Source organism: Meleagris gallopavo, chromosome 7, assembly GCF_905368555.1.
Source record: "Meleagris gallopavo chromosome 7, MGAL_WU_HG_1.1, whole genome shotgun sequence".
NCBI classification, from domain to species: Eukaryota; Metazoa; Chordata; class Aves; order Galliformes; family Phasianidae; genus Meleagris; species Meleagris gallopavo.
Window position 1 is genome coordinate 13265811 of NC_139410.1, and position 12980 is coordinate 13278790.

The 12980-nt window shown below is 39.8% G+C and overlaps 1 protein-coding gene across 7 annotated transcripts in view; it reads left to right on the forward strand.

Moving 5' to 3' along the window:
- Nucleotides 1-12809, forward strand: part of PIKFYVE (phosphoinositide kinase, FYVE-type zinc finger containing) — a 63781-nt gene extending 50972 nt beyond the window's left edge. For all 7 annotated transcript variants that reach the window (XM_085228195.1, XM_085228196.1, XM_085228197.1 and 4 more), the window contains 11 exons: nucleotides 570-665; nucleotides 1359-1442; nucleotides 2155-2246; nucleotides 3075-3239; nucleotides 3803-3862; nucleotides 4347-4523; nucleotides 5201-5304; nucleotides 5558-5686; nucleotides 6850-7111; nucleotides 8297-8371; nucleotides 9286-12809. In XM_085228195.1, the coding sequence (XP_085084321.1) occupies nucleotides 570-665; nucleotides 1359-1442; nucleotides 2155-2246; nucleotides 3075-3239; nucleotides 3803-3862; nucleotides 4347-4523; nucleotides 5201-5304; nucleotides 5558-5686; nucleotides 6850-7111; nucleotides 8297-8371; nucleotides 9286-9401 (1360 nt within the window). In that variant the 3' untranslated portion in view covers nucleotides 9402-12809. The remainder of the gene's footprint in view (nucleotides 1-569; nucleotides 666-1358; nucleotides 1443-2154; nucleotides 2247-3074; nucleotides 3240-3802; nucleotides 3863-4346; nucleotides 4524-5200; nucleotides 5305-5557; nucleotides 5687-6849; nucleotides 7112-8296; nucleotides 8372-9285) is intronic.
- Nucleotides 12810-12980: the final 171 nt, after the last annotated feature.

Sequence of the window (12980 nt, forward strand, 5' to 3'; positions counted from 1 at the left end):
CCTAAGTTTAAAATCTGACTTCTACCCTGAGGTAGTAGTGGAGGCCACGGGCTAGTGAGGTAAAACTTAAATGACAGAATCTTATAGGTAAGTTAAAGAAAATCCGATGGAAACTCAGGAGGCTTTGGGGAGGTTTCTGTGCTAAATTTCTTGTTCTTAATTTTTTATTTTTTTTGACTTAATTTTTTATTTTTTATTTTTTTATTTTTTGCCTCCTAACTTCACTGTGCAGACTATTCTGCAGGACAGTTAAAGCAAACTGGCAGGTTTTAGTGCCATTAGAAACAGTGGCTGCTAAACAGAAATAGACTTTAACTTAGAGCTGGCCCTCTGGTACTAGAAACTTGCTTGATGTGATGATTGCTCTAACATGTTACCAGTTAGATTTAACCACGAAGCTAGCTATGAGTGCGCCTGTTGGGAGAGGCTGATCTGGAATGCTTTGGCTCCATACTAAGACTTGCAGCTTGTGCCTAGAGTGCAGTGAAGAGATTGGGTTTTGACCAAAGATTAACTTTTCATAAACTTCTGTGCTCTGCTAATAGTCTCTGTATTCCATTTTCATTCAGTGACCCAGATAAGCACTACCTAATGTATGAGCATGAACGCGTACCTATTGCAGTCTGTGAGAAAGAACCAAGCTCCATCATAGCTTTTGCTCTCAGGTACTGGTGTTCATCTGACATGTTATATTCTGGCAGCTTTTCTGTGCAGGGAATACTTAAATCCTAATGGGAGGAAACAAGCATGACAATTTCATCACACAGCTGCTTTGAGAGTTTCTGACAGAGCTGAAGTTGTCTACTTATACTACTGAGATACGGAATGTAGGTTTTCCAGCTTTCAGTTGGATTTTGGGCTTTTTCTAGCTACACAAAAATGATTTAATTATGGTGTTCTGTTGAAGCTAATGGTGATAGAGGAAGAAACGTGAATAAAGCTAGCTCAGTTCTCTAGCCTGAAGACAGTGCAATTGAACTAAGGAACACTGACTGACTATTTGTAACACAATCTCTCCCTTGCCTGCCTTCAGTTATACCAGCTCCTGCTACTGCTCATCTCTGCAAACCAGCTACTTCAGTAAACCTTGGAGCTTTCTTGGCACCAGGCAGTAGATTTTGAGTAGCTCATTCTTAAATTGCAGAAGAAACAAGGGGGGAATTTTTCCCACAGTATGATCTGAAGCAGCAGCTGTCATAAAGGAAATAATCCTAACTGTAAGGAAAAGTAATAGAAGCATTTCCTACTCTAGGTTTGTTTGCTGTCTCTGAACTGAATCTTTAAATTGGTGTAGCAGGGTTTCCCAGAGAAAAACTTTTACTTATTTATTTTCATTTCTTTATCTTTTTCTCCTTCAGTTGCAAGGAATATAGAAATGCCCTTGATGAGTTGTCCAAAGCATCTCCAAAAAACGGTACTGAAGAAGGACTACAGCCAAACAGGTTAGATGCAGGAATTACATTATATGGAAGAAACTATAGTAGCAAAGTAGTTGTTGTAAAGCAGCCACAGGGAGAACCCAGAGAATATGCCACTGTTAGGATCTCTGCATTCTGATGGAATCTGGCTCTGCTGGCTCCCTCACCTGTGCCTTGACCATACGTGTGGTAGGAAGCACTGGCCTTGTTTAACTTGCCTGTGATGATGGAAGCAACTGTTGCTATGGAACTCTGAGAGGTTTTGTCAGAGAGGAGAAAATGAACGACTCTCAGGAGTTCTGTATCATCACACTTAGCAGCATGTGCCATTAGGCATGGAGGAGAAATAACTAGAATCATAGTATCACCAAGATTGAAAAAGATCTCCAAGATCATCCAGTCCAACTGTCCACCTATTGTCAGAATTTTCCACTGGACGATGTCTCTCAGTACAACATCTGAATGTTTCTTGAATACCTCCAGGGTTGGTGACTCCACCACCTCCCTGAGCAGCCTGTTCCAACACCTGACTCTCTTTTGGAAAATTATTTCCTAACGTCCAACCTGAATCTCCCCTGCACAACTTGAGGCTGTTCCCTCACATCCTATTGCTAGTTGCATGGGAGAAGAGGCTGACCCCCACCTTGTCACAACCCTCTTCCCTTTACTACAGGAGTAAAGCAATAGTGTCTCAGATAGCTGTTTGTTGCCCTTACTATGACATTTTCCCTTTCAGTATGTCAGATGGCAAACCGAAGAGTGGTAGTCCTGTGCGCCTGCCTGAGGCTAACATGGGTCCTTCAAATCGTGCTGCTGAAATGGAACAACGTAAGACATTTTCAAAGTCATGTATATGATATTAATTTCGGACTTCAGTCTATTCAGTCTGTCTGAACTCTTTTGAAAGTTGTTATAACAAAGAAAATGCAGTCTGAATACCATCATCTTGTTCTAGCTGAGCTTGCTGAGTTTTGTCATGTTTAAATTGTGACTTGTCTTGTAGTCAACTTGATGTAGGACATATTGTATTTTTTGTAAGTCTCTGTTCATAATAGCTTTCTCTGATTCTTAAGAGATAATGTTACCATCCTATGCTTTAGTGTGTTATTACTACATAATGGAACAATTTATTCTTGGGCCTAACACATTCAGTGGGGCATGATGCCTTTTGTGTTCTGACCTGTTCAGCTCTGCCTTGTCTAAAATGACACCAAATATTTTCAGATGCAGAGGGAGGTCCTCACACTTTGTGTGGCTTTAGGATGCCAGTGGGGTAGGCTTCTGTGTTGTAGTCCTCCTCCACCATTTTCTTGAAGTATAACTATATGGCTTGTGCTACAACTCCTGTTTCGAATTGTGTTTGTTGCATTTGAAATGTTGGCGCTTCACCCAAGCAAGTAGAAACAGTGACTGGAGCATGTATTTATTGTCCTTGTGAAGTGTGCTCTCTTGAATGACTCCATCATTCCACATTGTCATTCAGGACATTAAATCTGCTGATAGAATGGACATTGGTTGCCTGAAGAATTGCAGGTTTGCTGGGTGATGTCACCCCACCAGTTAGAACAATGAATGGAGAATGCTTGTCTGACTAAAGCCTTTATTAAACTGCTTCTGGTAATGCCAATACCATCTTCTTTATTCTTTTTGCTGTAGCAAAGAAACCATCTAGTGTTTTGTCTTTCTTCCGTGGCACGGGAGGAAAGAGCCCAGACCTGTCTTCCCAGAAGAAGGAGACCTTACGTGGTGCTGACAGTGCCTACTACCAGGTTGGACAGATGGGTAAAGAGGGAGCAGAGAACCAAGGAGCAGAGCCACAAGGTACAAGACTGCTGCTGTTGAATCCATCTTCTGTTTTGAAGTGCTAATTCTTCCAAATCTCATTCATACTTAAAAGGCCCAGAATACATTCCACCTCATATTTGGTTAGTGGTTTTAGCATTTTCCAACCCCAGCATGCATTGAAAACAGATGACTGAAGCACAAAATGTAGATTTGTCCTTAGGATTTTGCTTTGCTTTTTAAGAGAAATAGAAAAATAGGGGCTTTTAAACCCCTGTACTTAAAAGGACATTGAGTAGTCTGAATATAAATTGATTTCAGTTTATCAGCCCATGCTCTCTTCCCTGCTTCCTATTTAACTTACTGTTTATGCTCACACTAAGCAAAGAGAGAAAACAAAGAGAAAACTTGTACTTGTGTCCTAGGAATATTAGTGCCCTTCTAGCATACATATAAGTACAGCTATGCCTCTAGTTCTGCAGTTGCCAATATATTCTTGAAGAAAAGAAAGTAATTTTCTCATAATACAGGTTTACAAGCATTATCTTGCATAGCTCTTTAGATGATGGTGATGATAGCGAAGAAGTCCTTTATGCTTTCAGATGAGGTGGATGGAGGAGATGGACAGAAGAAGCAGCTGGTGAATCCCCATGTGGAACTCCGTGAGTTTTACATAATAACTTGAAGTCTTAGCTGACAAAATCGTTTTTCCTTGTGCATGTAATGAAAGTCTTCAGATGGATTGCTCTATCTATAGCACTTCACATGTTTTTATATTTTCTTATATAGCTGTATGAAACAGGAGAGACAAAAAATTAATCACAAGGCAATACCATTTTTGCTTGCTCTAATCCACGTCCAATGCAAAAAATACTGCGTGATCTGCCTTCCTCCTCCATTTGGATTGTTGTCTCTTTGGCATGTACTGTGAACTAACCTAAAGGAGGTTGATTTTTTTTTTTTTTTTCCTGCAAGCCTCTAATTTAAATTGTATTGATATAAGTGCCCAAGGTACAATAGGTATTGGAGCAGGATGTTAAAGAAAGTAATATTTTTTTTTTGAGACATCATTAAAATCTGCTTAAGTGTCATCTCAGGTAGTTAGTGAGATTGCATACTGTTATTGAGGAAGAAGTTTTCTTGCAGAGTTCTCAGATGCGAATGCCAAGTTCTACTGCAGGATTTATTATGCTGGTGAGTTTCACAAGATGCGTGAAGTGATACTGGGGAGCAGTGAAGAGGACTTCATCCGCTCCCTCTCTCACTCAATGCCCTGGCAGGCAAGAGGTGGCAAATCTGGGGCTGCATTCTATGTGACTGAAGGTAAAAACTGCTACTTCATCTTTTAGAATTAGAGGGTATTGTTTAGAGCTGGTGATGATTAGTATTCTGTGTAATCTCTGATTACAGAGGGTTGCTGACTGTTAAGTGGTCAGTCAGAATCTAAAGTTAAGTAGGTTGTTCGGAGTATTCAAAATCAGATTTTTTTCTTGCTTTTTTCACTTAAAAAAAAAAAAAAAATAATGGGCAGGAGGGAAAAATGGAGTTCTGTTTTCAGTAGTGGCAGCTAAGTCCTGTTAAGCAGAAAGGTGATATTCTGCTATGTGGATTTCAGTAAACAAATTCAGTATACTTCAAGGAAAAATCTGATTATTGAAGATACTGTTTCTTATAATCTCACATGGCATATAATAAGATTTCCTTGTTTTCAACAGTGTTTGATTTTAGTCTCTTGCTTAGAGCAAGTCTTGGATGGAAGAGTCTGTAGGCTGCTTTTATTGTATTCATAAGGAGCCCATAAAACTGAGTTAAATCAAAAGGCAGTCTCTTCTTTCTGGCTTACCAGCAGATTCAAATTTAGAATATAGCCAGAAAAGAATTTATTTATAATAGAGTTTAAGAGAATGGCAGTCTTTCAAACTATTTCAATTGTATGGCTGTTCTAAAGACCTTGCAAAAAACGTCACTCACAGTACGTCATCTGTCTGATATTAAAACAGATGATAGATTCATCTTGAAGCAGATGCCTCGCCTGGAAGTCCAGTCATTCCTCGACTTTGCTCCGCACTACTTCACTTACATCACTAATGCAGTTCAGCAGAAGGTATTTAAAAAAGTGCTTTTATGTTAGGCAGTGTTCTTATGTATATTTTATGGACCTGTAGGTGTTCTCATTAACCATTTTCATTTAAGCAAAAAGAATATCTGTTGGGGGGTATGAGTTTTATTAAGAATATATTCAAGATGAAACACAGGAATTTCACAGGAGATTCTAAGCTGCAATGCACGGTGGTACTTCTGAGATTTGATTGCTTGCCTGCGTACAGAGATCTTACCCAGAGTCTTTTCTTAATCAGAAGCCCACAGCACTGGCCAAAATCCTTGGAGTGTATCGAATTGGGTACAAGAACTCTCAAAACAACACTGAAAAGAAACTGGATCTGCTTGTCATGGAAAACCTTTTCTATGGAAGGAAAATGGCTCAGGTAAGAGCAATACGTTTTGACCATGTGTGACAGCTTCTGTTCCACTATAGTGCATGCTCTTTCTGGGCTGAGAGCAATAGCAGGCTTAATGATTATTATCTTTTGCATATGCTCGAAGTTGGCAGTTAGTGCCTCTATTTATGTGATCCTCAATAACTTGATGACTAGATTGACTCATTCAGATAGCTGCAGTACATACTATAGTTGTTTAGTCTTATTTGTCCATGATTATCTGATGTCTGTGAGAGCCTTACCAATTTAAATAACAAAATGCTACAGTTTTTTGTAAAGCATTTATGAAACTAACTAGTATTACCTCCTGATGTATTTAAAAGGGGAGCCTTAAGTATGGTGACAGTGAAGGAAATTACATAATAATGCTTTAAACTCACCTTTCTGTCTCTGAACCGTTTCATGTCTGTGATGAGGTTTTGAATTCAGCCTTGCTTTTTAGATAAGGGAAAATGGCTTTTATGAGACAGTAGAGACCTTAAAGTGACAGGGACAGTCTTCTTCAAATACTAAGTTGGTGCTGAAAAGAAAACTGAAACAAATGTTACCTTCTCTCTAGTGTCTGACATCAAATAGGTGGGTAACTACAGAAATAAAGATTATGGACTTTTTCACTGGAGTTAATCAAGTCTTGACTTGATGGGCCTACTCTAACTGGGCTTGCTTCAAGTAGAGCACTGGGCTAGATACCTCTAGAGGTCTTTTCCAGTCAAAGGAAGTATTCTGTGGTCTGTCTCTTGTCTTGTCAACCCATGTTAAATGGTTCATCGAGCAAGGACCTACCTCCTTCTTCAGTGCCTTTTGCTGTTGTCAGCATTTGAGTCTATAAGCTGGCTAGGAAACTGAGTTTGCCCATACAATTTAAAAATAGAGGTACACGTTCCTTAGGTTAGACTAAATATTGATGAAATTATTTGCCTAAAATTTGAGATTTAAAGTTGCAGAGCTTTTGTATAGATTTACATGCTGCTCTCCACTTAGGTAGGGAACTGTTATTTTTTGTTGTATTAAATTTTGTTTGCTACCTTCCCTGTAGTGAGAAGGGAAGAGCTACCCTGCTGTGATCCCTGTTCAAACAATGCAGTCAAGCATTTTAAAGTCTTTAATCTTAGGAAAAAAGTGGAAAATGCAGTGCTGTTCTGCATTTACAGGTTTTTGACTTAAAGGGCTCCCTCCGGAATAGAAATGTTAAAACAGACACAGGGAAAGAAAGCTGTGATGTAGTTCTGTTGGATGAGAACCTTCTGAAGATGGTCCGTGACAACCCTTTGTACATCCGTTCCCACTGCAAGGCTGTGCTGAGAGCTTCTATACACAGTGATTCCCAGTTCCTCTCCAGCCACCTCATCATAGACTATTCCCTGCTGGTGGGTCGTGACGATACAAACAATGAGCTGGTTGTTGGGATCATTGGTAAGTTGAATGTTGCTTTTTCTTGCTTTCATGAAACTCCTTTCTTCTGATTTCAGAAGAACTCTTAGAGCTGTATCACCACCACCCAGAGATGTGTGTTAGAAAGCTTGTCTCCCAGCTGCTGGAATACTGCCCTCATCTGTCATGAGTGTTCACAGCGGAGGCAGGAAGTTTTTTTTTTTTTTTTTTTTTCCTCCAGCTCTTGTACCATTTGTGCTATCATTTGCATTAGTAGGAATATATCTGGGGAAACATTAGGAAGAATATATACATGGGGCCTTACAGGTAGTGAGAAAACAATCAAGTTGATCTTTAACCTGCACTTTGGCTCCAGTTGAAATAGAATTACTTGTGTGTCTTTGTATGTGTTTAATCTTTAAAGTTAAGTTCAATAATATTTACGTATCTGTTTAAATAGTAACTTCAGTGGAATAGATCTAAGTAGGAACAAACAGTGAGGAGAGAAGTAGGGGTGGAAGAGGGAGATCAAATATTCTGAAATCACTTGCGATCATGTAGCCTGACCTGGATAATGAGTGTCAAGCAGGTAATTCCCTTGCTACATCCTCTGACTTGTGACTGGAAAGTAGAGTGCCATCATTAGACAAGTAAACTAGTTGTGTGCAAAAATCTTGGAAATGATTAACTTCATCTTCAGTTTTGCGGACCTGAGTGTATGTATGCTTATAATCATTAAGCACATTTTTCCTAAAACTGGTTTGGAAACAGTTCTGATCTCTTTCTTGTCACAGATACAAGAGTCACTTGTATTTCCAATCCTCCATTTCATGAGGTGTAAACTGTTTTAGATTTGCAGGTGGCTGCACTGATGAGGAATGCTATTAGCCTCAATGGCTAGGTGTTCAAGTTTTGATGCTACTAGCAGCTGTAGAAAAGTAATGGAAGCTGTTACAGCAAAGTGAGGCTTCTGATATGTTTCTAGGATGAAGGTCAGCTAGTGACTTCACTTTTTGGTAGAGGTAGGACTTTTAAGCTATCATATTCACCCCAGCCAAATAGAATGAATAATCTGAAAAGTGAAGCTGCTGTTAGGGTGAACATCTGAGTCCTTCTGGCTATGGAAGCCTACTGTTAGAGGAGAAATCATGCATTTTAGAACAACACTGCTTGGGTTGTAGCAGATATGGCATGTCTGCGTATGGATTTCTTTTTTTCTTGCAACAGACTATATTCGCACTTTTACTTGGGACAAAAAACTTGAAATGGTGGTGAAGTCAACTGGCATCTTGGGGGGACAAGGTAAGGTTATAATTAAAAGCTTTTTTTTTGTTCTGTCTACTTTTTATTTAGCTGGAAGCTTCTAATGGTCTAGTAAGGCTGCAACTCCGTGCAAAATTGCACTTTAAATTATGTGGAGCAGAGGAAGGAATAAAAGCTTTCAGAAAAAAATCATGTATTTGTCTACTTTCATGAGAGACTTTTGATGTACTCTAATGCCTGAAAATGAGGTGTAGTCATCTACTTACCAGGCTGTTCTATTTTGTTTTGTGGTTATCCAGTGCTCACAAAAACAGGTAGAGAGAAATACTAGCAAAAAAGCCCTTTCTGCATGGTTTCAGAAGAGATTGTCTGAGTCCAGAAAATCAAATATACTCTAGGATTTTAGTTTGGATGAGTCCTTACCAAGTGATTGACTGCTGCTACCCAGATTTTGAGGAGCTGATGAGTTTCCTATGAGGAAATGAGAGAAATATATTTCATGCACAATTTCCAAGTATTGGTCACATGTTAATAGGAAAGTTGTTCAAAAAGGGGGAGGAAGACATTCACGATCTCACTGCTTGGATGTCTGGAGAAGATAAGAGCAGATAAGAACAGAACAGTGACATTCTTCCTGTGCTGGAAAAACCTGTAAAGACATGTAAACTGGAGAAAAGGAAAAACAATCAGGGCTAGTGTAAAAAGCCTAGAGAGCCCCTACAGCTCCACATCTCTCAGTTCAGCATCAGCTAATCCAGATCTTGATCTCATTTGTCTCCCAAATGTTTAAGAAATTAAAAAAAAATATCTAACCATACTTGTTGATTCCATGTACAGCATGCATTCATCCCTGTGCCATGTGGTGCTGTAGCTGTAACTTCATGTGAAAGCTGTTTGTACTGCAGTGTATGTTTTTAGCCCATTTCTAACTGCCTTTGACTTCTGCACATTAGGTAAGATGCCAACTGTGGTCTCTCCGGAACTGTACCGGACCAGGTTTTGTGAAGCTATGGACAAGTATTTCCTGATGGTGCCAGACCATTGGACAGGGCTCGGCCTGAATTGCTAAACTGAAGCCCGTATTGGCAAAGCACAGAGGACAATGATGTTACAGGTCACTCTTTTTCTGTGGTCTGCCCAGCAGTAAGCAAGAGGATTCCATATCTGCACTGACCACGTGCGTCATGTTGCAAGGTGTGAAATTTGCTTGTTGCACTTTAATCCTTTCTTGAAGGATGATGAGTGGGCCAGTCTCATCAAGGATTTAAGCTGTAAGGTACTGCTGAAGAGCACTGATAAGAGACTTTCCCTCTGTCTGTAGGGAAGGTGGTGATATCTCCACGTATGAGCATTGAAACCAACACTATCTCTTTCATGGTGGTACAGAAGTACATGATCTCTATAAGTCTTGCACTCCTTAATTGGTGTTGAGTATGAGTAGCTCATGTCTCTGTAGTGGATGTGTGGTATTGCAAATGTGAAATAAGCACTCCTGCCCCATGTGGATGGGTGAAGGAAGAATCAAGTTCATTCTGAAGTTACGCCATGGTTGCAGTGATCTGTAGTTGACCTGTTTAGGACCCAAGAATAACTTATGTGCATGCTTCTTTTTTTTTTTTTTTAAAGGCAGCTCCACAGCTCTGATGCCATAACTCTCTAAATCACTACAATTTGTAAGTTACAGAACTGCAGTACACATCTGTCTCTTGTAATTTGATTTTTAGCAGAATCCCATACAAATGGGTTGTCAGTGATCAGCATATTGCAAACCTCAATATGTATCCCTTCAATCCTAAACAAGAATTTGATTTAAATGTTGCCCAACTCTTTGGAAACAGGTAACTAAAACTGTACCTTTTATGTAAGAAAGCTCAGTTGTAGTTACAAAACTGTTCCCTTAGCAGAAAGCACCAAATTGCTTGATGAAATGCATGCTACCTTACATTGACAACTTTCTCCTTAATGAAACCGTTGTTCCTGGCAGATCACTTCAAATCCATTTCAGTTTCCAAAGCCTTTCAAACAGTGAAACAATGCATTTACCTCATCGTGGAATTTTGCCAGGACAATGCTTTTCTTGTATTTGTGATATATTGATGAGAATAAGCATCCTGATCTCATTTAACTGCGCCATTCCTATGTAAAACCTCTCTTTAGCAGTATTAGACCTTTTTTTTGCACCACTGAGATGATGAATGTAGTCTTCTGTAAAATGAAAAACCTGAACTAATAGGTATTTTGTATGTATGGTGGTTCAGAGATGCAGAGACCTGAGAATCTCTGCATTATGACAATAAGCACTTCTTTCCGTTTTTATTTTTTTACCTGTTTTTGTAGGTGGCAAGCTTACTTTTTAGCTTCAGAATAATATAGGCCAGTAAATAAGAATTTATTTTTTTATGTGAGTTTGAGAGGCAAGAGTAGTGTCCTTGGACTTCCACTCTCTGGTGGGAGGACTGACTTCAAACATGGGACAGCGTAGCTCTTTATGAATTACTCATTCTGACCAATTAGTTGCCTGCTAATGCCATCTTTACTGTAACTGCGAGTCAAAACATGCATTTTATTCACTCTTCTTCCCACTTTCAGTATTTTCTTTTGCAGCGGATGGTTGTGGTTCTGTTCAGGAGTAACATCTGGGCAGCACTGAAAAGAAAATGACTGAGATCTGAGCTGTAGGATTTGAAAGCAACCAGTGCAGTTCAGATCTGAGCTGCTAGGAGGCAACAGTCAGTTATATTGGAAGTTTTTCCCCTTCCCTGAGCTGTATTGCAAAGCATTTCTGAACGATGAGCAAAGGTGCTGACTTTGAAGCACCAGAAATGAAAGTATTCTCACTTCTCGTCCCATGGAATCAGTTTCTGGGGACGTAGTGTGGAAAGCTGCAGTGGTGTGTGCTGTGGAAAGATGACACAGTAGTGCTTGATTTCTCTGGCACAGAATCTCTCTAGTTTAGTACAGTGCTTCGAGTGAACATTACCTCTGGAACACATCTTGTCTCCTACGTTGATATGCACTCCTGAGCTGGTTAGTTTTTTGTTGTAGGCCCTTGTGTGTAATGAAGAACCAACCTATCCATCAGCTCAATGCTAATCATTTCTGTGGCTTTGAATGTTTGTCTATTGATGTGGAAGAAAGAGTGTGATACGTAGCCTGAATCTTTTCTGGTCTCCATTACAGTTTACATGTGTTCTTTTTTCTTCCCCTTCTAAAGTTTACAGAGAAAAATTTGTCTTGTCTGAAATCTAAGGTGACCCAACCTTAGTCAGTATGTGCAGTGGCTGGTGGACCATGAGTTTGGGCAGTGTCATGACATCTGCACTAAGCTGATGTAGAGCTGGGATGTGCTAGCTCTGTTTTGTCACCAGTAACCCTTACTCAAGTGCTATGTAGCTGTTCTGTACTGTGTGTCTTCCAGAGTCTCAAGCAGCTGGCTGTAAAAACAACCTGGTCATCTAATTGTGGCTACTATTCTCCGGTACATGATCGAATGAGGCCATTGGCAGTGTAGAGAATGAGAGAACCTTCCATTCTGGCCAGCTGTTTTGTAGCCTGTGAATGCAGAGCCTGGATGTGTGAATTTAAGCCTTTTGGAGCTAAAGTCATAGCAGTTGGGGAGGCTGGTAAGAATGATCTTGGTCTGGAATCAGTGGCTAGACTTTGGATCTAGTCATAGGTAAAATAGTAGTGTTAACTGGAACTGGGACATCTTTGGGTGCTACTTAACCTGAGGTGGTAAGCATTTCTAGTTCAAATCCCAGAAGCTGGACAGATCTCCCAAGAAGTTCTCTTCAGAATAAGAATTGTCCTTGCATTTCACTTGCTACGAAGCTGGATTTCTAAGAAAAGCAGTAGTTTTTGCAGAAGATGTCTTTGAGAGACCTCTTTGTTAGACCTGTGAACTTGCAGCATATGCAAGGATGTCCTAAAGGAATAGTCTGGGTGTTAAATGAGCCCTTTGATTAGAGTATTTCATTTCTTGTTAACACAGGTTTAGTATGTGTGTGTAAACAAAATCCAATTGTAAATGCAAAGACTGCATCCTTTCTGAGTTAGGCTGGCTCTTGTGTTTTGATCTGTGACAGACATCTAAATCTTGTGGTGACTTGTCTACATGATCCTCATAAGCAGCAAAATGTCTTGTGGTGACCTAGAGCTGCATTCTGTCCCCAGACACACACACAAGGGACTCTTTCTGTGTTAAGGAGCTCCACTAGGCTCAGGTGGAGTTACCTGTAGAATAAGTGGTCTGTCCTCTGTGAGAATGACCAAAACCAAATTAATCACTCACTGGTAGGAGTCTGGACTACTCAAAGCACTTAATGTATCATAATGTATGTATTCCTAATTTACGTTGCTTAAACTGTATTTTATAAAATTGATGTACTAAACTATTTGAGAGTAACTACCTTGATTACTTGGAGAATCGAAATGTAATGTATATAGATAAAAATACAAATAAAGTGACTAAAATATATGTGGGTCCAGTCCCTATGATGTAGTGGTTATCTTCCTTACAGCATCCCTCTTTCCTGGTCACACCACAAGGCCCATGCTTGCTCAGCATCAATTGCTCTGCTGAAGGTTTCTAGCTTTGTGTGCAGCATAAGCATGCCTGAAGTCTCTGCCTTGTAGTTTGACTATTCTG